Source organism: Nycticebus coucang, chromosome 1 (genome assembly GCF_027406575.1).
Source record: "Nycticebus coucang isolate mNycCou1 chromosome 1, mNycCou1.pri, whole genome shotgun sequence".
Lineage (NCBI taxonomy): Eukaryota > Metazoa > Chordata > Mammalia > Primates > Lorisidae > Nycticebus > Nycticebus coucang.
The window spans coordinates 140,541,864-140,566,566 of record NC_069780.1 but is presented as its reverse complement, the minus strand read 5'-3'; the positions used below and the strand labels follow the sequence as shown (position 1 = coordinate 140,566,566).

Genomic DNA, 24,703 nt, shown 5'->3' with positions numbered 1-24,703 from the left:
GGGCGAGGTGGCTCACACCTGAAATTCTAGTACTCTGGGAGGCTGAGGCAGGAGGATCTCTTCAGCTCAGGAGTTCCAGACCAACCTGAGCAAAAACGAGACCCTGTCTCTATTAAAAACTAAAAAAAAAAAAAAAAAACTAGCCAGGCATTGTGGCAGGTGCCTATAGTCCCAGCTAGTTGGGAGGCGGAGGCAAGAGAATCTCTTAAGTCCAAGGGTTTGGGGTTACTGTGAGGCATGAGGCCAGGGCACAGAGTGAGATGCTGTCTAAAAAAAAAAATTTTTTTTAATCAGCACTTAGTTTTTGTTAGCATGCTAAGAGCTTTACGTGCATGGTCATACACATGTAGAGTATTCATTAAAAGGTCTTAAGAAATAATATTGTTACCATTTTTACAGAGGAAAAGTCTGAAGTTTTAAGGACACTGAGCTTGCAAGTGCCCGTGGTGGTAGTAACCCAAGTCTTTTCATCTCTAAATTCCTCATAACCGTTATTATTACTTCCTCCCTGACATGCGTCATGTTCTTAGTGTACTGACAGGATGTTTCTTAGTGGATGTGAAGGAATGGAACGAGATGCTCATTACAACTTGAGAATCACTCCTGCCGTCAGTGCGCCTTTGATGCCTAGGAGAGCCTGGGCAGAGTTGTTGACCCACCAAACCCTTTCCCCACCAACCAAGTGTCTAAAGTTCCTATGTCTAGGTGTTCATAAGAAACTGGGTTCAGATAGCCCCTTTCTTGTAACAGCTCAGTTGGGAGAGCATAAGACTACAGAAATGGGGCTCTGGGTGTGGAATGAACAATTTGAAAGTATCAGTTGCTGGTTCTTGCCATTTTAGATTTAATAATTTCCCATGGGCACATTGGAATAAAGCCTTCTTTATTTTTTAAATATTGGAGAAATTATTTGTCTTGTGCTTTAGCTTAGTGCCTTGTCTAACTGGAATGTTTTTCTGAAAGTTTACTTGCTTTTTGCTTTTTAAACTTAGAAATGGCTCAATTAGGAAACTATGATAGTGGGACAGCGGAAACACCGGAAACAGATGAATCAGTGAGTGTGAGTATCTTTCTTAATGAAATATGATGTTGGTTTTTCTGTTTATTAGCATCTGGAGACTGTGGCTATGTTAATTAACTTATTTGTTCAACAAATATGTGTTTATGCCAGTCATTAGGCATTTAATTTTAGCCCCTCCCTTCAAAAAGAAATAGAAATTAATAAAAAGATAGAAATGAGGGGGGATGGGAAAATTCACACCTATTGGGTATAGCGCCCACTACCTGGGTGAAGGGCACACTTACAACTTTGAATCTGTACAACAACAAAGTATATAAACTAAACGTGTACTCCTAATATTCTGAAATTTAATATAAGTGACATAAAATACGAAATGAAATATTCTATGTAAAATGGTTAGGACGGTAAAGTGCTAAATAAATGGTAGTTATTTTTGTTAATCTTATTATCATAATATTATAATTTTGAATGTGCTGGGATTGAAGTACCTTTGAAACATGCAATAAGAATCATCAAACTGGCAGTTGTATATCAAGTCAGGTACTCAGACGGAGTTCCTGGTAGAGGTGGAAGTGACCGAGGAGTCAGTCGTCCATGGACATAAATGAGCTCACTTGGGTAGGGAAGAGTTAGACACAACAGGGCCTTGTACAGAGCCCTTTAGCCCAAAGCAGTGGAGGAGCAGTAAGAGTAGGAGTGGTTGAACAAAGAACTGGTCCCACTCTTGAATTATGTTTTCCCCAATGGAACATTATCAGGGGATGACTAGATCCAGATCCTGTGGCTAAGGGCTAAGAGGAGGTAGAGGAGACAGATATTTCAGGTAAAGAGGTCAAAGAAACTAGAGGCCGGAGTGTTGGACAAGTTATCTGTGTAGACACTGAAGTCACTCTGGATGGCAAGAGAACCCTAGCAGAGAGGGAGGTGGGTACCCAAGTCTTCCCAAAATGAGCTGGACAGCAGGGTCAGTGATGACACAGAGTCATGAGGTTTCTTCCAAAACAATAGGCAGGGAATTCCAGACTCTCCAGACGGGGGCAGAGGCTGTTAACATCCTCTCAGTGCTAAAATAAATGAGGTTTGAGAGAATTTTTTTTTTCAAGCACTTTGTTTATTCCTATCCTTTGAATAAAACCTTTACAAGACAGCCAACTCTTTGGAAATGGTTATCTAAACCATGGTGAGATTTCTGGTATGAAGGTAAAGAAAGGCAGGCTTTCTACACTTGGGTGTTCTCCGTTTGCTGTCTGATCCCTGCAGGAATTGAATACATCCACCCAGCCTCGTGTACAGCCCACCTGTTCTCTTCCAGCTGACTGGAACCATAAGGAGGAGTTGGCATCTTGAACTGAAATCTCAAAATGTTAAAAGACTAGGACAAGGCCAACCTAAGCAGTTTACAGAGGCAAATTAAAGTCAGGAAGTTGCCTTGATCTCCGGAAATGTGGGTTCACTTAAACTGCCATGAGGAGCAGTTTATCAGCCCTGCTGCAGTAGATTGATCTTGAGAGCTGCCCCAGGCCCTTTAGCTAGGAGACTGTACCCCAACATGTTAGACAGTGTAGCAAATGATTCGTGTATGGAACTGATACAACTGTTTTGCTGATAAAATAATTTTCTCAAATTCTGAACTAGTTTTTAACTTCCATATTTTGTTTCCAAGAGCTCTAATGCTTCCCTGAAACTTCGAAGGAAACCTCGGGAAAGTGATTTTGAAACAATTAAATTGATCAGCAATGGAGCCTATGGGTGAGTAATCCAAAAAAAACTCTCCATTACATTTTAACAGACCTGAGTAATGTGTTTATGCCAAATGAATGTTGTTAGGGACTTGACTTTTCAGATCATTGCTCCTTCCTTGAAGGGTATAATGTGCAGCTAAAATCACTTCTTATCGGATACCCCATCAAAAGACATGTCAGTAGACCTAGGAGTTATCTTAGAGGGTTGGAGAGAAAGGAAAAATTTTGTGTACTCTGGTTTCTACCCCCTTAATTCTGCGTTTTCAGGTTCAGAAGTATCTGATTCTTGATTGAAATGTTCACACACACATATACGTACACACATACATGTGAGGTTTGACAATGAGGTACTACACACTTCATTGGTCATATCTCTATGGTCACCAGATGGCCAAGGGGAGTACTACAAAGGTGACCATATTCAGCAATGAGGTATTAGTACTTTTTCTAGGATGAGTTGGTAATTTAATTGTCTAACCTAATATATATATATATATATACACACACACACACACACACACACATACTCTGAGTCTGGCCACCCTGACCTCTGTAAGTTGATCACTCAAAGGACTGTAACAAACTGGTCAACATACACAGGTGGTCAACGTAAGGAACTAGGTCTACTATACTGATACATACATGTGATACATGTCTGGTCTATGTAAATTAGGTGAACTTGAGATGGTCAGTGTAGGGAGGTGGTCAACTATGGAGGTTCTACTGTATATACTATATATGTATATACATGTATATAACTATGCGAGGTCTTACAATTAAGTTTGCAAGCTCATCCTAGGAAAAGTGCTACATACCTCATTGCTGAATATTACTATAGTCACCTTTGAAGTACTTCCCTTGGGAAACTATGCATCAATATCAGCACCTAGTTCACCCTTCAAAGCAATTTTGGAACTCTTTTTCTGTAATGGCCATCAGAACTGTTATGGCATTATCCTTGATGTCCTGAATGTCATCAAAATGTCTTCTTTTCAGTATTTCCATTATCTTCAGATAAAGAAGTCACTGCGGGTAAGTAGGGAGGGTGTTCCAATACAGATTTTTTTTACTGGCTAAAATTTGCCTCACAGACAGTGCCATGTGATCTGGTGCATTGATATGATGCAAGAGCCATGAGTTGTTGACCAAGATTTTCAGTTAAGATTTTCCTAATTGTTTCTGTATAGATGTATACTTGGTCTGCTATGCATCCCACCTTCAGCCAATGATTTTGATGTACAGTTCAACAAATTTTTGCAGTGTTTTCATCAGTTCTGCTCATTACTGGCCACCCTGACCTCTGTTCATCAGTAACATGTTTTCTCCCCTCAGACAAAAAAACCTTTAATCCATTTGTACACTGCCATTTTCTTCATGGCATTATCCCAATAAACTTGGTCTAACATGTCCCTGACTTCACTTCAAGTTTGCTGAGTTTAACAGATTTACAGATTTTTTTCTTTGCTCTAATTCAAGTTCCAACATTCTCACAATGGGACACAAAAACACACACCAACAATAATAAATGCCACTCAGCAAGATACTGCCACACATCAACATGAACACAACTGCAAGACCCCAATATACCAAGGTTATGAAACCTGACCGAGTTGTTTGTACAGTGCTGCCAACGTAAGCGTGTGGTGGCAAGTTTGCAGATTTAATCAGCAGATCTCATATATAACAAACACATATATATGGCATATATATGTAATGTCTGTATACACATAATATATATAATTATATAATATATGTGTAATTTTATATATAGCATTACTACTTGAGAATTAACTTGTATTTCCTGTCTGACCAGCAATAAATCTTATGAGAAAAGTACTTAAATAAGGGTAACTGAGAATTTAGAGCAATACTTTTCTTTTTTTTTAAAAAAATTACATCACATTTATTTATCACTAACATTAGAGTTAGCACTTATATTAACATTTGCTGAGTGTTGGGGTCATGAACACTTTATACCCCACTTGCTTATATGTAACCTTACAGATCTGTTCTCACTTTTCTTTGATATTACACCAGGCTTTTAAAACTTGAACCCTGTGCTATAATCTAATCACCTTGGTGGTGCTCCTTCCTTGATCTGTTTTTACACAAATACAATTTCCTTCTCATTGCATAGGGAAAAAAGGGACAAGATTTTTCTGAGTCTCTAATAGGTTGGAAGGGTAATTAATGTATGTACCATGACCTGATCCATTTCAGACAGCCAAAGAATTCTAGTTTAATCAATTATTAATCTCAATTCCATCTGTATATGGAGAGCAATAAATAATCTCATAGCCATTTATTGCCTTTATCACACAAATGAGCAGATGAAGTAAAAGTGATTTTTGTTGTGCCACGAGGGATCTTTTTTCTTTACTATTTTTTCACCTCTTAAAATTTTCCATGCCATTAATTTAGTGAAGAATTTAAATATTTGTGAGTCCTTTCTATGCTTCACTGATTTGTTTTCAGGATATGTCAAGTGCTGTATTTCTTGATGTGGCTTATAAATGCTCTCTGATGTTGTACTTTTGCAATATATAATTTCCTTCAAGGACCTCATGGAAACTTTTCTACCTAGGGAGATTGTTCTAGCATGCAATTTGTCATGATTTTTGTTTATTTATCTTTTTTTTTTTTTTTTTTAGTTTTTTATACCTTTAGAGGTGATCTGAGGGTTTCTTTCCTTGTTAGGGAGAAGACTGAACTTTGATTTCCTGGGTGTATAGGTGTGAGTTCTGTTAGATTTTATTGGCAGTGGAATTCTGGAATATGCCGATCTGTGAGGCACCACTTCTAAAGAACCTGGGCATATATCTTCCCAGGATTTGAGGTTCTAACTGGTTGAGTAAACTCATTTGTAGTGCAGTTAAAGTAGATGAGGTATATCACACTTTGGGGACTGGTTGGGAATATACGAGGAGTTAAACAAGCTGTGAATCAGTAAACACCCAGGATGCAGGCCAAGTCATTAATGGCCCACAAGCTGCCTGTGGGAGCCTCTGCCAGCCAGCCAAAACTTTTTTCTCTCTTTTGCTCTTCTCAGATTTAATCTCTCATTATCCTTCTGACAGATTTCCTCTACATTTTAATAATCTTTAATTTGAGATTTGAATGGAGCTGCCCTCATTGGTTCACCCAGTGAGGATGCCGGCTGCAGTCTCCGGGCACTAGCTGAACAAACAGATCCTCTATCAATGGATGAACAGGGCTCTTGGAGGCTTTCTTAGGTACCGTGCACCAGAGTCTGCCACTCACATCAGGGCCTCAGAGAGACACTGATTCCATGGCTTCTCAGAAATTGCTGGTGCTGGGAGGTAACCCTCTCATAGGAAAGGCTTCTATCTGTCGTGCTAAGACACACAACGTATTTTCTTAACATCATACGTGTTGGAAATTCATGTTATAAAGCCAATTTGATAAGCATCTGATGTCCTTCCCTGTTTAACATTTTCTGATCCCTGAGCACAGGTCAAACATCCATTTATGCCAACTTAGCACTTGTAGAAAGCCAACGCTGTGTGCCAGGCACGTGTACTAGTCTTGTTTTGTATGATCCCCCTCGCACAGCCTGAGTGTTAGTTGATTTTCCACTCACATGTGGGGAAGGAGAGCTTCAGGGACGTGGTCACAGATACACTGATTCCAAGTAGAGCTCTCTCCTCTAAGTATCCTTTTGTGATAACTCATAGCCTTCTTAATTGGGGTGTAGAGGTCTTACTGCTTCCACTGAGTACTTCTACGTAAGTTACAACTTAGAATGTTTTCAAAGTAAAAGAATAAAATTGACTTAACCTTTTTAAAAGTAAAAAACTAAATTTCAGCTGCACACAGTGGTATATGCCTATAGTCTGAGCTACCCAAGAGACTAATGCGGGAACATTGCTGGAACCCAGGAGATAGAGGCTGCAGTGAGCTATGATCCTGCCACTGTGCTCCAGCCCGAGTAACAGAATGACTCTGCTTCTAAATAAACCAATAAATAGTAATTTTGAAAGTTAAAAAAGTCGAATTTCAAAGGCTGTTTCTGCCCCACTTTGCTTCTCTTCTTAGCTTGGATGCTTGTTACTCTCCATTACCTCCCTGTAGCCTCTTCTCTTAGCTTTCCTGCAGGACATGTCGCCTGGATCCCCCATGCAGGTTTGCTAGCACCAAGTCGTGTGTTGAGCTGTCAGATTCCTGCTTGATTTTATACTTGTTAGACATTCTTGCTCCTGATAGAGCTGGATTAATTCTGCTCTAGATCTGTCAGCTCCTAATTCCACTTCTCCCCACCTCCCACACTTCGGTTCTATGTGGGCTCACAGAGATTTAGGGTCTTTGGTCACCTCTCCCCCTACATCACCTCCCACCCTTGGGTTTTTCTGTTTCACAGGGAGGACATTGTGGCAAGACAGATAGAACCAGCCTTTTCCAAGAAAGTGCAACCCTGGGGCTCCAGAAAGCAGATAAATGTGGGGTTGTAAGTTTTATGAGGTCAGTGCAGTTTGTAACATTGGGAGATTCACAGTCTGCTTCAGGGTGTTAGGTCTGTGTGTCAGCTGTTCTCTCTCTCTCTCTCTCTCATCTTTGCTGACTTTAAGTAGATTTGGAACATCAACTATCAACTTACAGGAAATGAGGAGAGGTATTTATGTAGGAGGCAATAGTTATTACTCAGTGAATAAATCTCATCATGAAGAATAATATTCCTAAAGCAGTACAGAAATGTAAAAACCCAATAACATAAACCAAAAAAAAATCATCTAAACTAATTCGAATTAGGATGTGTAGTTGACCTCTGCAACTTGATGAAGGTTTGTGTGTTCTGAAGCAGTGATCGCTCAAGCTATCTGTGGGATTAATTTCAGTTGGTTTAAGTCAGTTTCCCTAAGGATTCACTGTTTAAGTCCATTGTAGCAAGGGAAAGCAGAGTGTCAAGCCAAATTTTATGAACTGGAAATCTGAGAATAAGGATGAAAGCCATTTTCTAACAGAGTGTCACAGACCGTGTCAAGATGCTAGTCAAATTAGACCTGAGGCATCTTTCTCTTTTATTCTTTTGTAAAATCATGTACAAGTCCCTACTTCATCTTTCACTTCCTATTCTCAAATACTTTGCAGAACAGTTACTTAGGTACAAAATGGTGAAATGATTGAAAACCAAAATGGCAACCTTGTGATAGGTTGTGTGAAATTCAGAATATACATCTAAGGGATCTCCGTGCTAAACTTACTCAGACTTAAATATTGAAGGAAGAGACAAAAGGTGATAAGTAATACTGTTTAAAAAAATAAAAAGAATAAGCTATTATAGAAAGATACTTTTTTCTGTCAACATTTTGAATTCTAAATTTCATTAAAAAAATATATTCTCAGCTGGGTATGGTGGTTCATGCCTGTAATCCTAGCGCTCTGGGAGCTGAGGTGAGGGGATTGCCTGAGTTCACGGGTTTGAGACCAGCCTGAGCAAGTGTGAGACCCTGTCTATAAAAATAGCTGGGCGTTGTGGCGGGCGCCTGTAGTCCCAACTACTTGGGAGGCTGAGGCAAGAGAATCGCTTGAGACCAAGAGTTTGAGGTTGTGGTGAGCTATGACACCATGACACTGTACTGAGGGCTATAAAGTGAGACTCTGTCTCTAAAAAAAAAAAAAAATTCTCTATTTCCAAAAACCTTTTTAATGACAGTATTTGTTTACCAATGCTCATTTTAGATGTAAGCAATGGTCTTTATTTGTGCTCTTTCATATCTTTCGTCTCATCATCTAATTATAGGAGTAGCTCAGATTATTTGTGGGTTCCTGATTTTATCTGATCAGTAAATTAGATAAAGAAAAATACAGTAGAACCTCTGTAAGTCGATCATCCAAGGAACCGTAGTAAACTGGTCAACATATGAAGGTGGTCAACGTAAGGAACTAGGCTTGCTGCACTAATATGTACATGTGGTACGTGTGTGGTCTATGAAAATTAGGTAAACTAAAGGAGGTAGTCGGTGTGGGGAGGTGGTCAACTATGGAGGTTCCACCATATAATAAAAGCTTTAAATGTGATAAAGAAAGAACTAGTTATTGGTTGGCTAATTAACAAGTTGGTTGAAGTGGGAAATCACTTAAAAAAAAAAAAAATATATATATATATATACTTTAAACATTTGAATTTAAATTTTTTGGTGTAAGTCCTTTATAAGACAGCCAATATAAACCATACCTGTAATTGTTTCCGTTTTCCAATTTTAGCTTCTTTAAAGATGAAAGAACTTGAAGACATCTATATATAGGAATACATATTTTTATTATTGTTGCAACTTTTGGAAATCTTTTTAACTGCACTAAATAGATGGGAATTTTATTTTGTACCTCTCGTTTACTAAGACTTTGCAAAACATTCATTTAATTTTCTCATAAACAATAATGATTTTCCATTTTATTCTTATATCAGTTTAAATATTTATGTAAATTAGTGAATCTTGGTATTAAGTCTAGTTGACCAAACAGGTGTGGGAATGAACCCAACACTGGTGGGAGCCCCAGTGGGTGGGATGCTGAAGAGGACCACTAGTCTGTGGGGGCGTTCAGAGGGTCCGGTTGGCTGGCTGGCTGGCTATGTTACAGGGGGAATAAAGCACCCGGTTTTTCTGTGATTGTTATGTGGGGTGTGGTTAAGAGAGCTTTCCCTATCCAGAGAAGGAAGAGCTAGAAAACCAAAGAAATGAGGAGAGAGATAAATATAAATGTAGGATTTTGTGAAAGAAGGAAAAAGATGAATACAATGGGAAGACGCTGATAAAGATATGCCTACTGGAAAGAGAAAGCAATTCCTAGCTGAACACTAAGGGGAAAATGGTAATGCTGGTTAAACTGGGATTGAGTACACTTGAGATTTGTGTCAGTGGATCCCCCTGGCATACTGGTTCAGCAGGAGCATGGGGTCCGAGTTCCTCTTGAAGTCATCCAGCAACAGTGAACTATCTCGTGGAAAAGGCACCTCACATCACATAACCCCTCGTGTAGAAGACAATCCACAGGGCACTTCACTGAAGTTGATGGCTCATTAGGGAAATTATTTCTTGTTTGACAGTGGGAGAGCTCAAACTTGTTTTCTCATGATACTGACTAGCAAGGAGGGGTTGAGAGGAAGGAGCCCATCCCAGGTGTGAGCTCACAACACCTCCTAATTCCTTCTTTTTTCCACATCACCCTGAGCCTTGAGGAGTCGCTTCTCTTTACCCAGCCATAATTGGCTCTATAAAGTATCTGGGTGAGGTTTTCAGCAGAGATTGAGTGCAGCCTGCTCTGGTCATAAAGTTGCCTGACACCTTGGCCTTGGGTCTCCTTTTATGTTGGGAAATGCATTTCCTACTGAAATGGCCATAGGGGTACAATGGGCTGAGGTCAGCAGTGTGGAAATATGCAGGACATACTTGGTGCAGGACAGCCTTATATAACATGTTACATACTTCTCATTTACCTGTAAATTTCATGGGAAGTAAATTGCTCTCATTTGGAAGCTGGATACTTTAAGACACTGTGGTACTGTTTTGCAGACCCCAAGGGATCATTTAGAAAACCATTGCTTTTGTCAGTCAACAAAAAGTACCTAACATGTATCTAAAGTTAGATCTAGTGCTGGAAAGGATCCAGCTCACCATAGGTATGTAATTTTGTTAATTCTTTCCTGTTCTGAATTTTGTTTTGTTTGTGAAAAAAGAGAAAACATCTGCCAGCTGCTAGAAAATAGAAAGCTATTGGAAAATAGCTCACTTCGAAGACTGTCCGTTTCCTTTCTTCAGCAGTGAAGATGAATTTGATGCCTTATTTATGCTCTGTGACCTTTCCTGAAAGAATTAAAATTTTTTTTTTTTTTTTTTTTGTACAGACAGAGTCTCACTTTACCACCCTCGATAGAGGGCCAAGACATCACACCGCTCACAGTAACCTCCAGCTTTTGGGCTTATGCGATTCTCTTATCTTAGCCTCCCGAGCAGCTGGGACTACAGGCGCCCGCCACAATGCCCAGCTATTTTTTGGTTGCAGTTTGGCCGAGGCCAGGTTTGAACCCGTTACCCTCAGTATATGGGGCCAGCGCCCTACTCACTGAGCCAAAAAAAAATTAATCTAGCCAGAGGAGTTTGGCTTGGAATAGGGTGTTCATACTTGCCAGCATAGCTTGTGCGAGCTGAATTCCAGCTGGCACGTGGGCTTTAAAAAAATTGATGATTACTTGGTTTACTCTCGTCCCCAAACACCCTTCCCTCTTCTCCTGTGAACTTCCCTGCCTGTGTTCCTTCTCCAGGGCAGTCTACTTTGTTCGGCATAAGGAATCCCGGCAGAGGTTTGCCATGAAGAAGATTAACAAGCAGAACCTCATCCTGAGAAACCAGATCCAGCAGGCCTTTGTGGAACGGGATATCTTGACTTTTGCAGAAAACCCCTTTGTGGTCAGCATGTATTGCTCCTTTGAGACAAGGCGCCATTTGTGCATGGTCATGGAGTATGTGGAAGGTAAATCAGTCTCTGCTACAGGGAACACGACACCTGTGCCCAGAAATGCCTCGCTCATTTGTGTTGTGGGAGCTTTCTGTACTTGTGCCACAGAATGGCTGCGTCCGCCTAGGAATGGAAGCCAGGCAATGAGATGGCTGTAGTCCCAGTCATTAGCTTCTGATAATTGCTTATAAAGTGCCCACTCTACTATAACAAAGGGAAAATTAGTGATATTTGGGAAAAGGTTGTTTATCTTTTTTAATAGCTTTTAATCCTAATTACCTCCTCTCGATTGGTCATTAAAGTTGGGATATAGGTGTTGGGATTTTTCCTCCTTATTTTTATTACATATCATAAAAGCATTTATTATACTTGGTCGTCTTAAAGAATGAATTAAAAATATGTCCTTTTCAGTATGTGCTATGAAATTAAAAATGAGTTAGGGGAAAGAAGATACATTTAAGAAAATCCTGTCAGTTTGATTTTTGGGAACTTTATTTGGGGTTTTTTTGAGGGGACAGAGTCTCACTTTGTCACCCTTGGTACAGTACCATGGTGTCATAGCTCACAGCAACTTCAAACTCTTGGGCTCAAGCAATTCTCCTGCCTTGGCCTTCCAAGTAGTTGGGACTGCAGGTACCTGCCACACACCCAGGTATTTTTTAGAGATGGAGTCTCGCTCTTGTTCGGGCTGGTCTCAAACTCCCAAGCTTGGGCAATCCACCCGCCTCAGCCTCCCAGAGTGCTGGGACTACAGGTGTGAGCTACCATGCCCAGCCCCCCTCCCTCTTTTGTTAAAGAAGTTTGTGGTCTACCTTTAAATGTTCAAGTAATCTTATTTCCCATCAATTTTACATTAAGTTTCTGAGTCTTGAAGTGGCCGTGACTTGTCAACATAAATAAAGTTAATAAAATGAGTAGATCACCAAAGACCAAATTTTAGACCATCCAAATTAAGCTCTTGTCATTATTTGAGCAGAATCCCAAAACTGTAAACCTCAAACATTAGATACCCTTTTAGTTAAAAACTTTTCTGTTTTTTGGATGAGCGAAATGATACTGAGTGGTAGATAAAAGGCAAAAGTACAGTTTGCCTGGGTTCCGCCATTGTTCTTTACACAACACCAACACTTTGCTTGATTGACCTTCATGATTTTAACAACAACAGTAACTAAAATTTATCGTGTTTAATGTGCGTCAGGCAAATCCTAAGTTCTTCACATAGATCATCTCATTTAATCCTCATAATAATTCTAAAAAGCTGACATCATCATTATATCATTCTGATACTGCAGGTGGAGGGACTAAGACTGGTTTGCTGAGATCTCTCAGCCTGTAAGAGCCATTGCTAGGATTTGGGCTCACATACCCTGATTTTAGAATCCATGTTTTATCCTGGTATATTTTAAATTGTTACCATCATCCTAAAATTACGCTGGCAATTGTTCAAAGTACAGTTCCTCTTCAGAGCCAAACCTGCTCTCTTACTAATTCTGCTTCTTAAATAAAAATCTGTGTTTTCTCCATACCACATTTTCATTAGAAACATGATTATTTAACACAGACTCTACTTATGCATATGATATGTATACACGTGTACTATGTCTGTGTCTCAGTCTAAACTGAAAGTCTTTGTTTATCCTAGCTATGATGGCTACTAAATCTTTGTCCTGTGTTTTATAGGGGGAGATTGTGCTACCTTAATGAAAAACATGGGCCCTCTTCCTGTGGATATGGCCAGGATGTACTTTGCTGAGACGGTCTTGGCCTTGGAATATCTGCATAATTATGGAATTGTACACAGGGACTTGAAACCAGATAAGTATGTACACTAATGAAACCTTCTTTTGCATCTTACTAGAAGTTTTCTTATGTCTATAAAAATAGTTTCTTTTAATGCAGTTTGCCCATCTTACAATTCTTCTATAATGTCCAAAATGATTTGTTTTAACAGTATATGGTAATTTTTACATAATTCTTTAAAGAATATGATGCTTAATATTCTATGGCGTACATAAAGAAAGATGGAGACTTTACCTCTTTCATGTTTACATGAATGGAGCTGGAACATATTCTTAGTAAAGTATCTCAAGAATGGAAGAAAAAGTATCCAATGTACTCAGCCCTATTATGAAACTAATTTATGGCTTTCACATGAAAGCTATAACCCAGTTATAACCTAAGAATAGGGGAAAGGAGGAGAGAGAGGGGAGGGAGAGGGGAGAGGATGGGCCGAGGGAGGGTGATTGGTGGGATTACACCTGCAGTGCATCTTACAAGGGTACATGTGAAACTTAGTAAATGTAGAATATAAATGTCTTAACACAATAACTAAGAAAATGCCAGGAAGGCTGTGTTAACCAGTGTGATGAAAATGTGTCAAATGGTCTATAAAACCAGTGTATGGTGCCCCATGATCGCATTAATGTACACAGCTATTATTTAATAATAAAAATAAAATAAAATAAAGAATATGATGCTTATTTGAAGCTCAGGAAACTTATGGGCAAAAGGTGATGATGCTTATATTAATAACTTATAAGACACGAGAGAAAAAGATGATAATAAATCCAGTTAATATTTAGTATGAGTTTTGTTAATGATGTAGATTTTTGAGTAGCTACATAGAAGGCTGCTGGTTGTTTTTTGGATGGTTTCAGTGTTTGGTTATCATTATGACATAATCCTTTCCTACTCTTGATATTCTATTCACAATTTTATTTTTAATTTATGTGGAATTCATTTTGATTTGAGATACAGATAGACTTTTTCTCCAAATGACAAGCTGTTCATCTTAACATCATTTATTAAGTATTTCATGCTTCATACTAATTCGAGATGCCTCTAAAAACATTACATGTTAATATTCAAGACTTTAAGTGTGCTGAAAATCTTATGAAAGTGATTCATGCTCACACCAGAAAATTTGGAATATGCAGGGAAAAAAAGAAAAAAAGATTTATTCACAAGATTACCAAAGTCAACTATTAAAGTTTTGTTATATTTCCCGTCAGTGGCTTTTTTTAAACCTCTGTCTTCCTTTAATTTTTAATTGCCATGGTACTGTGTATACTCTTTGAAGTTTTTATTTTTCCACTTAAAATAACAACTTTTAAATATATTCAAATATGAATTCTTTACATATAGAAGAAGTTTAGTTTTTGTGCTTCGTGAGTAGAAATTTAAATTAGAGCTGGAGGTTGAACTCTGAGATAATTCTACATTTTTCTGTGGAAGTTCTTTGTCTGGTGTTTCAATTGACTCACAGATGGGTTGCTTATCTTAGTTCCTGAGGGATGACAGGAGATTATTGGTAGCCCTTTCTTTCCAATTTTTCTTATTCTGAAAATGGAAAGGGATCAGAGTTTCCTGCTAGAATTTTTTCAGGAGTTGTGAGCGTCGTAAGTGATACTGTATATGACTGCACCAACACAAGATTGCCAGTGCCTTGTCTCTGCTCTTCCCTTGTAAATTACACTCAGATGCTAGATGCGCATATCTGACATCTTTGTGTGACCTCATATCTTTCCAGGCTCAGGTTTGTAATAAGCTTGATACCAATATGTTAAATGGTCTTACAAACTGATGTTGGGAGAGGGAAAACCTAAAATAAAGAACCAGCGTCAAAGTGATTGTTGTATACGATATGTCCTTCTGCTTCATAGTCTGTTGGTCACCTCCATGGGGCACATCAAGCTGACGGATTTTGGATTATCCAAGGTGGGGCTAATGAGCATGACTACCAACCTCTATGAGGGTCATATTGAGAAGGATGCACGTGAGTTCCTGGATAAACAGGTATGTTTGGATGCTGTTCAGTCCTGTGGAGAAGTACAACGTATGGTGTTGCCATTGAGATGCAGAATTAACTTGTGTAGGCCAGCTCCACCGTAGTACTGGTGGTTTAGATGTCTGTGTAAACCTTCCATTTAATAAAGTGCAAATTGCCCCCATTTTTCTCCCTGGGCCTCTCCCAACTGTCCGCTCCTGCTACATTCCTCCCCCAGTATTATGGTCTATTAGCAAGACGAATGATCTAATTGCACACAAGTGAGAGTGTGAGAGAGACAAATGGAAAACTGTTTTTGTAAGGAATTCAGGAGTCTCAGTAGGGTACTCGTGAAACTCATGATGCATTGTACGATCACGGGTGCTAAATCCAAGCCACGGCCCATCTGCCTTTAAGCATGCCTCATTACCGTGTGCCCACAATCTGTTCATTGTAAAGTTACTTAAGGTAAACACATCGTAACTGTCACTGCTTTTATGAAATAGCCGGAGTGAATATACTTTGGTTATATAAACACCAAAACTAATCTCTGATAGTGACAGATTTTCAAACACATTATTGTAAACTTCAAGATTACAAATGTTTTCACTATATAAAATAGGTAAAACTACCAAACAAGGTCAGATTCTCCATTTGAAATTAAACTTCATATGTAATTCAACATTAGAGCAGAATGTAGAGCTTTCCTTTGTGGTTACTGAACTAATTTTTTGCCTTAGTATTACGGATAGCTATTTATAATTGTGGTTCTTAAGTTTTTTGCCTATGTGGGTCCATGTGGTTGAGCAGGTGTACTTTGGGCAAAATAATTGGTGGTTAGCCATCTTGCTCATTTTAATTCATGTCTAATATTCCAATTATCCTAATATTGCAATCATCTCTAAGGTCTGTGGCACACCTGAATACATCGCACCAGAAGTGATTCTGAGGCAAGGATATGGGAAGCCAGTGGACTGGTGGTCCATGGGGATCATCCTCTATGAATTTCTTGTTGGATGTGTGCCATTCTTTGGGGATACTCCAGAAGAGCTATTTGGGCAAGTCATCAGTGGTAAATATCATCAAGAATTATCTTTAAGCCACTTCTGGGAAGCAGCTATTTAATGTGAATCTGTTGAGTGTCGCAGTTTTCCCTACTAAAATGTTAACCTTTATCAAACAGTTGAGCCAACAAATTAAAAGCACTCACTCATCACAGCATATAATTGACATTAACAATCTCAAAAGAGCTATTTTTTTTGAAAATCGATCCAAAGAAGTTCTGTTAACATGGAATTTGGAAACATACTCGCAGTGGAATCACCTTTTATCATTTGTTTTTTCTGCAAAAGAAATTGGTGTGGGATTTGCAAATGATTTTATTGTCGTCCAGTCTTTCTTTCCACAATAGGAAAGTTGCACCAGGGAAGAAAAGGTTAATGTGGATAACATTTATATAAGTGGGAAAAATGGCTAATGGCATAATGACGAAATTCACAAAAATATAATAAACCTTAAAACAAATGTCTACCAAATAATAAATAATGAGAATGGGAAGGAAGCAAATTGAATCCACAGATTGTTAACAATTTCATTGGTAGTTGTTATGGTGTAATGTTATTTTTGTAACAGCTGTTCATCTTTCATTTAAAATTCAATAAGTTTTAGATCTTAACCTACAAGCAGACCCTAACTATTGTTGTGTGGCTTGTGGCAAAACTAAATGATAATTAAATAGGATCTATCACTACCCTACCTGCTGGTTTTTTAAATCCTTCCCCTGCCCTGCCCCCAAGCATGGATCAAAAGCCCTCCCTTCCTAAAAGTTTGTCCAGCATCCCTGGTATTCTTATCCACCACCCCTGCTCTGCTCTGGACTATCCTAACAAGGTCCAGCAGTGGAACTGGGGGAAAACCCATTTTGTGTATAAGTAGCCCCTTTATCACAGCATTGTTTTCTCTCGTTGACTTTGCAAGCCGGGAATATTTGTAAACTTTAACAAAGCAGATGTGTGAGTTGCCTGCAGTGTGTATGCCCTTTATACAATATCTGAGCTGTTTATGGATTTATAACTAGGCTGTTTTCTGGTACCAAGGCCTGAGTGGCTAGGGGAATCAACTGTTTAATTAACACAAGCAGCAAATGCTGGCTTTGTTCTTGATGCCTTACGGCTCCGATGCATATTCATGTTTTATTTTCCAAATCAGATTTAAACTGCAGCAGAGGAAGCTAGAGGCAGGCACACACAGAAATAACTCATGTTTTTATTGCATTTCCATACACGCAAGCACTCACACCTATCTTCAGGCAAACTCCTTTAGAATGAGAACATATTCTAATATTTATGACTGATTTTAACTACTTCCATTACTATGATTACTTTGGTTTTGTTTTTTCCCTTCTTCTTCTTTTTCAATCTTAGCATTTTGACCTTGCCTTTGTCTCTAGAAACAGTTATTTTTACAAAATTACTTTTTGCTTCTTAGAGATGAAGAATGCTATGGCTGTGACCAAATTTTTCAGTTGAGGAAATTGAGAGAGAATCTTCCTCTTAGATGATCCTCAGACAGGTGGCCACCAGACGCGGGTGTTTTTTTGCAGTTTTTGGCTGGGCAGATGCGGGTGTTTTTGAGTTTCTGTTCTATAAAATCTTCTCTATATTTGTGAGGGGCAACTTGTTGGGAGCCAATTCTGTAAAAGGAAAATGAATCAAAACGAGTGAAAGACACTGCTTGTTGAAATATTCTCCCCCTGCCTTATAGAAAGCTGTGCTATTCATGTGTTATAAAACAGACTTTGCATAGGAATTAACTGAAGACCTTATTAAAATGTGGGCTCAGTAAGTAGGGGCTAGGGCCTGAAATTCTGCATTTCTGACAAACTTCCAGCTGATATCCATCCTATCAGAACTTATATCACCCTTTGAACAATGAAATTATAAACTACTTTTCTTCCTTCTAGATGAGATCAACTGGCCTGAAAAGGATGAGGCCCCCCCGCCCGACGCCCAGGATCTGATTACCTTGCTCCTCAGGCAGAATCCCCTGGAGAGGCTGGGAACAGGTTAGAGCACATGTGTTTTAATTGTGCTAATATGCAAGAAATAACATCTATGTGGAACGCCGAGGCTTTTGTTTGTGTTTTGCTTTTACACAGGCAACATCTGTTAGTTGGTATAGAACAGGACTACAACACATTACGGCAGTAATATTTTGGGTTTTGTTTTCTGATTCGGAGTAGTATGTATACTAGAAGAGTTGGTTGTTTTTTGTTACTTGTGTGTTTTATAAGGAGGAAATGATTCATTTGTTTGGATAAATAAAACTGCTCTGGAAGAAAACTTCAAGGGCACCCATAACTCTTCTGTCCTGAAAAGCATGCATCTTAAGTAACTTAAAACAGGAGATTAGATTAGTAGAGCTCTTTTTGTTTTTTAATATATGTTCCCATAAGGATTTGACCCAGCATGTTACTATCCACAGGCTTTGAAATGGGTTATTAGTACTTGAACGAATTAGTCGGAATGAGCGCCTGGGGTTGAACCCTGCTGTCCCATCAGGATGATCAGGACCGTGACCCAAGAAAGAGAATTAAAAACCACTGCCTTTCAAGATTAAGGAGATAGTAGATTTTTTTCTTGCTGGTTATTTTTTCTGACTTGTTCTGGTAGCAATTTTTTGTTTTCTTCCCTGCATTCTGAATATATAGACCTAAGGATCCCAATATACAGTCTGAGCCTGCCCAAGTATGTAAATTTATCATGCTATCACATATTTAGCACAGTGTGTAAATTTTAGATGAAACTAAAATATTAAATATAAATGCACATACTCTAGTCAGCATCCATAATTTTCATCAGTGAAAATTGTTGGCTTGGTGGGTTGTTTACTCTGAGCTATTCATTTCAATATTATTTCATTCTATTCCATTTTAATAGAAATAAAAGAAAATACTGAAGAAATAATTTTCTTCCCTATTTTTTTCCTAAGACAAAAATCATTTGCAGCAGCTCCAAATATTTATTTTGTATTATTCCCTACATTTGCTCATAGATTCCCCCGTCAGAAGGTGCTGTTCTTAAGTATACAATTCTGTGCTACTAGAGTTTATAATAATATTTCACAGCAAGGGATAACAAACTATGGCCTATGGGCCAAATCTAAGCCACTACCTGTTTTTGTAAATAAAGTTTTATTGGAACACAGCAATAACAATAACTACAGCGTCTGTGGCTGCTTTTATGCTACAGGCCACAGTTAGGTAGTCATGGCAGACTATATGCCCTACAAAGACTAAAATATTATCATTTTGTTCCTTTACACAAAAAAATGTGTAGACCTGCATTAGAAAATCCAAGAAGGCTTAAGATCAGAGCTTAATTGGAAACTACTTTTGAGTTGAGCCCCTTAATAGAATAGTACCTGTAACTTTTTACCTTTTCAGTGGATGAGTGGACTTTTACATTAGAAAGCCAATATAAATTGAGGTTAAGGGCACAAACTCCAAAATCAGATAACCTGAGTTTAAATCTCAGCTGTGGGCTGGTGCAGTGGCTCACGTCCGTAATCCTAGCACTCTGGGAGGTTGAGGCCGTAGATTGCTTGAGCTCACAAGTTCGAGACCAGCCTTAGAAAAAGTGAGACCCCCCTGTCTCTACTAAAAATAGAAAAACTGAGGCATGAGGATCGCCTGAGCCCAAGAGTTACAGGTTGCTGTGAGCTATGACTCCACGGCACTCTACCCAGGGCGACAGCTTGAGACACTGTCTCAAAAAAATAAATAAATAAATAATAAAAAATAAATCTCAGGTGTGTGATCATGGGCAAGTTATTTCTTTTTATTTTCTTTGTGAAAAGGAGCTTTTAAAAGTACTACCTCATAGGATTATTGTGAAGATAAAAAGAGGTCATCCTTATAAGAACCAGATATGATTCTGGTGTCACATGAATAGCACCATATTAGAAACAGATATGATGCTATTGGCACTGTTGTTTTAATTTTCTGAATGTATAAGCTCGTGCTTTTCATCTTGGACGTATAAGACATAGACATGATGGTGGCTCCCCTGCCTTTGAACCATCTGGAGAGAGGACTTTATGCTTCTTCCTACCTTAACCGCTTTTCCACTTGTCTGACGCGACTAGCAAACGTGTTAATGCCCCACCCTCTGTGATCTGCAGTTAGATTTGCTTTATGCTTTAAGAATTATGAGTAGCTAGCAAATGGGGCAACATTTTAACAACTGATGTTTACTCACTTGAGCCAAATATGAGAAGCAGTGGCATTTTAAGATTGTCCTGCAATAATACAAATACTTATTTACACATCCTGTTCAGCTAATCCAGAGAAATGTCTTCCTAACATCTGACTGAAAATATTTTGTAATGGGCAGACCCCTTCTAAAGGAAATTCAAAAGTCCCTTTCTTTTTGGTGTTCAAGTGTCAGTTTGTAGAGTTTTTCTGCTTAATTCAAGTGGAATATTCCTTATCTGAAATGCTTGGGAACAGATATGTTTTCTTTTCTTTCTTTTTTTTTTTTTTTTTTTTATTGTTGGGGATTCATTGAGGGTACAATAAGCCAGGTTACACTGATTCTTTCTTTTTTTTTTTTTTTTATTAAATCATAGCTGTGTACATTAGTATGATCATGGGGCACCATAGACTTGGTTCATAGACCGTTTGACACATTTTCATCACACTAGTTAACATAGCTTTTGTGGCATTTTCTTAGTTATTTTGCTAAGACCTTTACATTCCACATTTACTAGGATTCACATATACCCTTGTAAGATGCACCGCAGGTGTAATCCCATTAATCCCCCTCCCTCCACCTACCTCCCCCCTCCCTCCCCTCCCTTTCCCCCTTCTCCCTATTCTTAGGTTGTAACTGGGTTATAGCTTTCATGTGGAGGTCCTACATTAGATATGTTTTCGATTGTGGATTTTTTTCAGATTTTGAAATATTTGCATATACATAATGAAGTTTGTGTAGGTCGGGATCTAAGTCTAAACACAGAATTTATTTATATTTCATTTGTACCTTAAGTACGTAACCTGAGGGCAATTCTATGAAATTATTTTAAATAATTTCCGCATGAAACAAAGTTTGTGCACATTGAACCATCAAAAAAGCAAAGGTGTCACTATCTCAGCTACCCAAGTGACCCTTCTGTGGTAGTTTGGCATCATCTCCGTTCCTGGCTCTGAGTTTGTGTGCTACCGATAAGTAATCATTTTCTTATTCTTATTCACACATAAATACTCAACACTAAACAATATGACATACCATTAATATAGTGAAAAAGTAACGTGTTGAGGGTAACCGAGCAGCACAGAAGCACCCGCAGAACAGCTACCTCGGCTCTTAAACGTAACAGCAGCAAGCAGCAGGGGCAGGCCGGCAGGCTGTCTGGTGCTGCGTTTGGATGAAAGGTCCCGTACACTGCATTTTATTTTCTAGGTAAGAAAAAATAACAGGTGCAGTTGAGGGACCAGGCAGTGAGTCCCCTCTAGGGATGGGGAGGTGTTCTGCTGGGTGGATTTTTAAAAAATTTCCTCCAGAGTCATCTGCCTCACTAACAACCACTTTTGTCTTAAAAATCTCTCTTTGATTCTGTGAACCAATGTGACTTCCCGTTCTGTTGTGAATACACACTAAGCTGGTCCTTCAATAAGCCCACCGCACACATCTTGGACCGTAACTCATGACGGGGGGGTCAAGGGTGGACTTTTCCATTTGTGGCGTCTCATCAGTGCTCAGAAGGTTTCCAATCTGCGAGCATTTCAGACGTTAGATTTTCAGCGTGGTGATACTCAACCTGCATTCCTCCAAGAATACTTAGAGTCTTGGTTAGGCTGAATGTAGCAAGGCAGGGCTGTGGTGATGGTCAGCACACCCATGTTTTTAAATCATGTGCTGCACGTTTTTTATCTGCATGTTTTCTCATTGACTGCTACATTCAGTCTTTTCAGGGTTTGACAGTTTGGGGAACAAATCCCCCAGTAGAAGTCCCAAGGAGACATTTAAAAGACCCTTCCCATGCCTTAGCATTGTCAGAAGTGCTTGGCAAAGAGGCGGGTCCAACAGGACAGGTCCCACTAGGGCCAGAGCATGAGGCTGAGCATCCGCAGGCCTGCCACGCCGCTTCCAGTGACAGCATTTTGTATTTAATACATATTTAGCGGGCAAAATAATTCGCCGTGAAAATGTGTGAATGCACATTTGCCCAAGAGACTAGGGAGGCTAAGAATCAAGGGTGTGAAGAACGTAATGGATGTTGAAGAAACTTCCACGAAAGGAGAGAAAAGGGAGAACGTTACTGCTAAAGCATAACTTGCAATTTGGGAACTTGTCCTTCTTAAATGATACTTGTGAACTTGGAGACACTTGAGTGGCAGCTTGGCTCATTGGACTTCAGAGCTGCTCAGAGGTGATGCCTACTCACATACTCACCAGCTGTGAGGTCTTGAGTAGTTTCTTCACTGTTCTGAGGCTCAGTTTCCTAGTCTGTGAAAAAGGGCGTGTTATAGACCTCACAGGATCATTGTCAGGAGTAAATGCAAAGATGTTTTTGAAGGTATCTAGTACACTGACCTCGTGCCATACATAATAGGAGCTCAAGAAATAATTGGTTTCCTCCCCTTTCCTTCATGGGAAGGCTCGCAATGAGAACTGTTGTTTGCTTGAGTGATTTGTATGTATTTAGCTCATAATGCCGTCAGTCACATTTTACCAACAGTTTGGCCCAGAGGGTATTTCCCCTGCTTTTGTTCCTTTAATATGAGAAAGAGGATCCTCTGATCACCAGCTTCTTCAGTGAGGTTCCAAGACAAAGAGTGAGAAATGTCAACTAGGTGAGAGGCGGACTGTGAGGCCTTAGGGAGGACCTGTTGGTCATGGTCCACAGAGATGACCCAGCCTGGGTTCCAGCGGGTGGCAGTTAGGGGTACCATGGCCCAACTCTCTAAATGTGGTCTAGAAGTTCTGTTTGAGCCCTTGGCCCTAAGAAACTGCTTTCCTAGGTAAAGCTGAGCAACCAAAAATGTCAGGGGCTGGACCACTGCCCCAGCCCTGTAAGTAGCAGCTGAAGTCATTGCTGGGCCAGGAGTCCAGAGATGTGCATGAGGGCTGCTCATTAGGGCTTGACCCCGTGGACCTCAATGTCATCATGCAGTGGGGGAACTGGATAGGGAGCATTTAAGCCCTGTCTTAAATCTTGGCTTTGATATTCTGCTTCTCCAAGTAAAAGAGCACCGGAAGAAACTGATATTGTGAGCTGTGTTTGGGGCACTGATTGGGGCCAGATGGAAGCCAGGGAGCATGGTGGGCCGGAGGGATACTGCACAGACGTGCTGTGGAACAGTCAGACAATCTGCTGTTAGCTCAGTTCCTCGGGGTTGGCCGTCACAGATCCATTTAAAAACCGATGCAGGAGGTCGCAGAGTGGGAGCAAACTGGAGCATGCCACCACCTACTGTGGCAGGGAGAGTGACTGGGGCACAGGCCTGGGCTCCGCCTCTCTGGTCCCAACCCTTCGGTGTATCTTGGTCCAGTGAGCTTTGTTGCTTATACTTTGTTTCCGCATCCACAAATGAAGTTGATTGTGCCTACCTCCTGGGCTTACTTTCAGTATAATTTAAAGGAAACAAGGTAACTGCGGCATCCAGCGCAATATTGGTGGTAAGGCCGGCCTTTCGGTCTTAGTTGCTAATGCCTAATGTCAGACTTCTTTATTTTGCTAGACACATGGAAAAACCTGGTTAGAATCTTGGATAAAGATATAATCATATGCTTTATAAAGAAGAATCATTCTTCTCTTTGGGGGGTTGATTTCCTCACTTCGCCCTTTGGTCCATTCCACTGTTATCAGGGCATGGTTTGTTCTGGCTGCGTTTGGAGCAAGAGCCCACGCTCTGCCTTGTGCTAGAAAGGGCAAAATGGGGACAGAGTTGCAGCCTGAACCACATTGACAGCACCACCCAACCAAGACCCACGGCCCATCTTCATTCAGCTTGCATTTCTCATCCTAGTCCTTTTGCGCTCTACCAAGGACAGAACAAGACCTGGGTGGCACATGCAGTAAAGAATCGTTTACATTGGACCTAAAGGAAATCTCCTAGTTGGGGGAGGATTAGCCCCTGGTGTTTGTCTCCTGAGAAATCTCTCTTCCTAATTTTTTTGATTGATTCTTTGTTTTCTCTCCCCTCAACAGTGTGTGTGCTGTTGTCCAGCTGTGATTTCATAGCATGTACCTTCTTCTCTTTACACGGGGTGTGCTTGTAGTGGGGCCTGATCTTTAAAATCATGAACTGAATTAAAAAATTTTCACTGAATTATGCTATCATGATGACGTGGCAAAAGTAGCCTGAAACTTAGGAATTGTGATTGATTTTTATGAGAGGCATTGTAAATCTATAAATCAGGTCTGTCAGTTTCCTACTTAAGAATCTGTAGTCCACAGAATTCTAATTCCTACCTATGTTAATGAGCGAGCCAATAAAAATTAATGGTAGTCGCTATGCATGGTATTTAGAAAAATGTCATTATTTTTAACCTTACCTCCAAAGGAAATATTGCTGTGAACACATTTTATACCTTATTAGAATTTCTTTTAGTTTTTACTGAGTCTGCTTTGGGCCAACATGCGTCCACATCCCCAGGTTTGGCATAATGCAATTTTAAGTGACCACATTGTTAACCT

The 24,703-nt window shown here is 39.6% G+C and overlaps 1 protein-coding gene across 5 annotated transcripts in view; it reads left to right on the top strand.

Annotated features, from left to right (window-relative positions):
• Nucleotides 1-24,703, top strand: part of MAST4 (microtubule associated serine/threonine kinase family member 4) — a 442,299-nt gene that overhangs the window by 385,874 nt on the left and 31,722 nt on the right. For all 5 annotated transcript variants that reach the window (XM_053589500.1, XM_053589491.1, XM_053589506.1 and 2 more), the window contains 7 exons: nucleotides 993-1,060; nucleotides 2,685-2,770; nucleotides 11,042-11,250; nucleotides 12,916-13,054; nucleotides 14,898-15,030; nucleotides 15,908-16,073; nucleotides 17,964-18,065. In XM_053589500.1, the coding sequence (XP_053445475.1) occupies nucleotides 993-1,060; nucleotides 2,685-2,770; nucleotides 11,042-11,250; nucleotides 12,916-13,054; nucleotides 14,898-15,030; nucleotides 15,908-16,073; nucleotides 17,964-18,065 (903 nt within the window). The remainder of the gene's footprint in view (nucleotides 1-992; nucleotides 1,061-2,684; nucleotides 2,771-11,041; nucleotides 11,251-12,915; nucleotides 13,055-14,897; nucleotides 15,031-15,907; nucleotides 16,074-17,963; nucleotides 18,066-24,703) is intronic.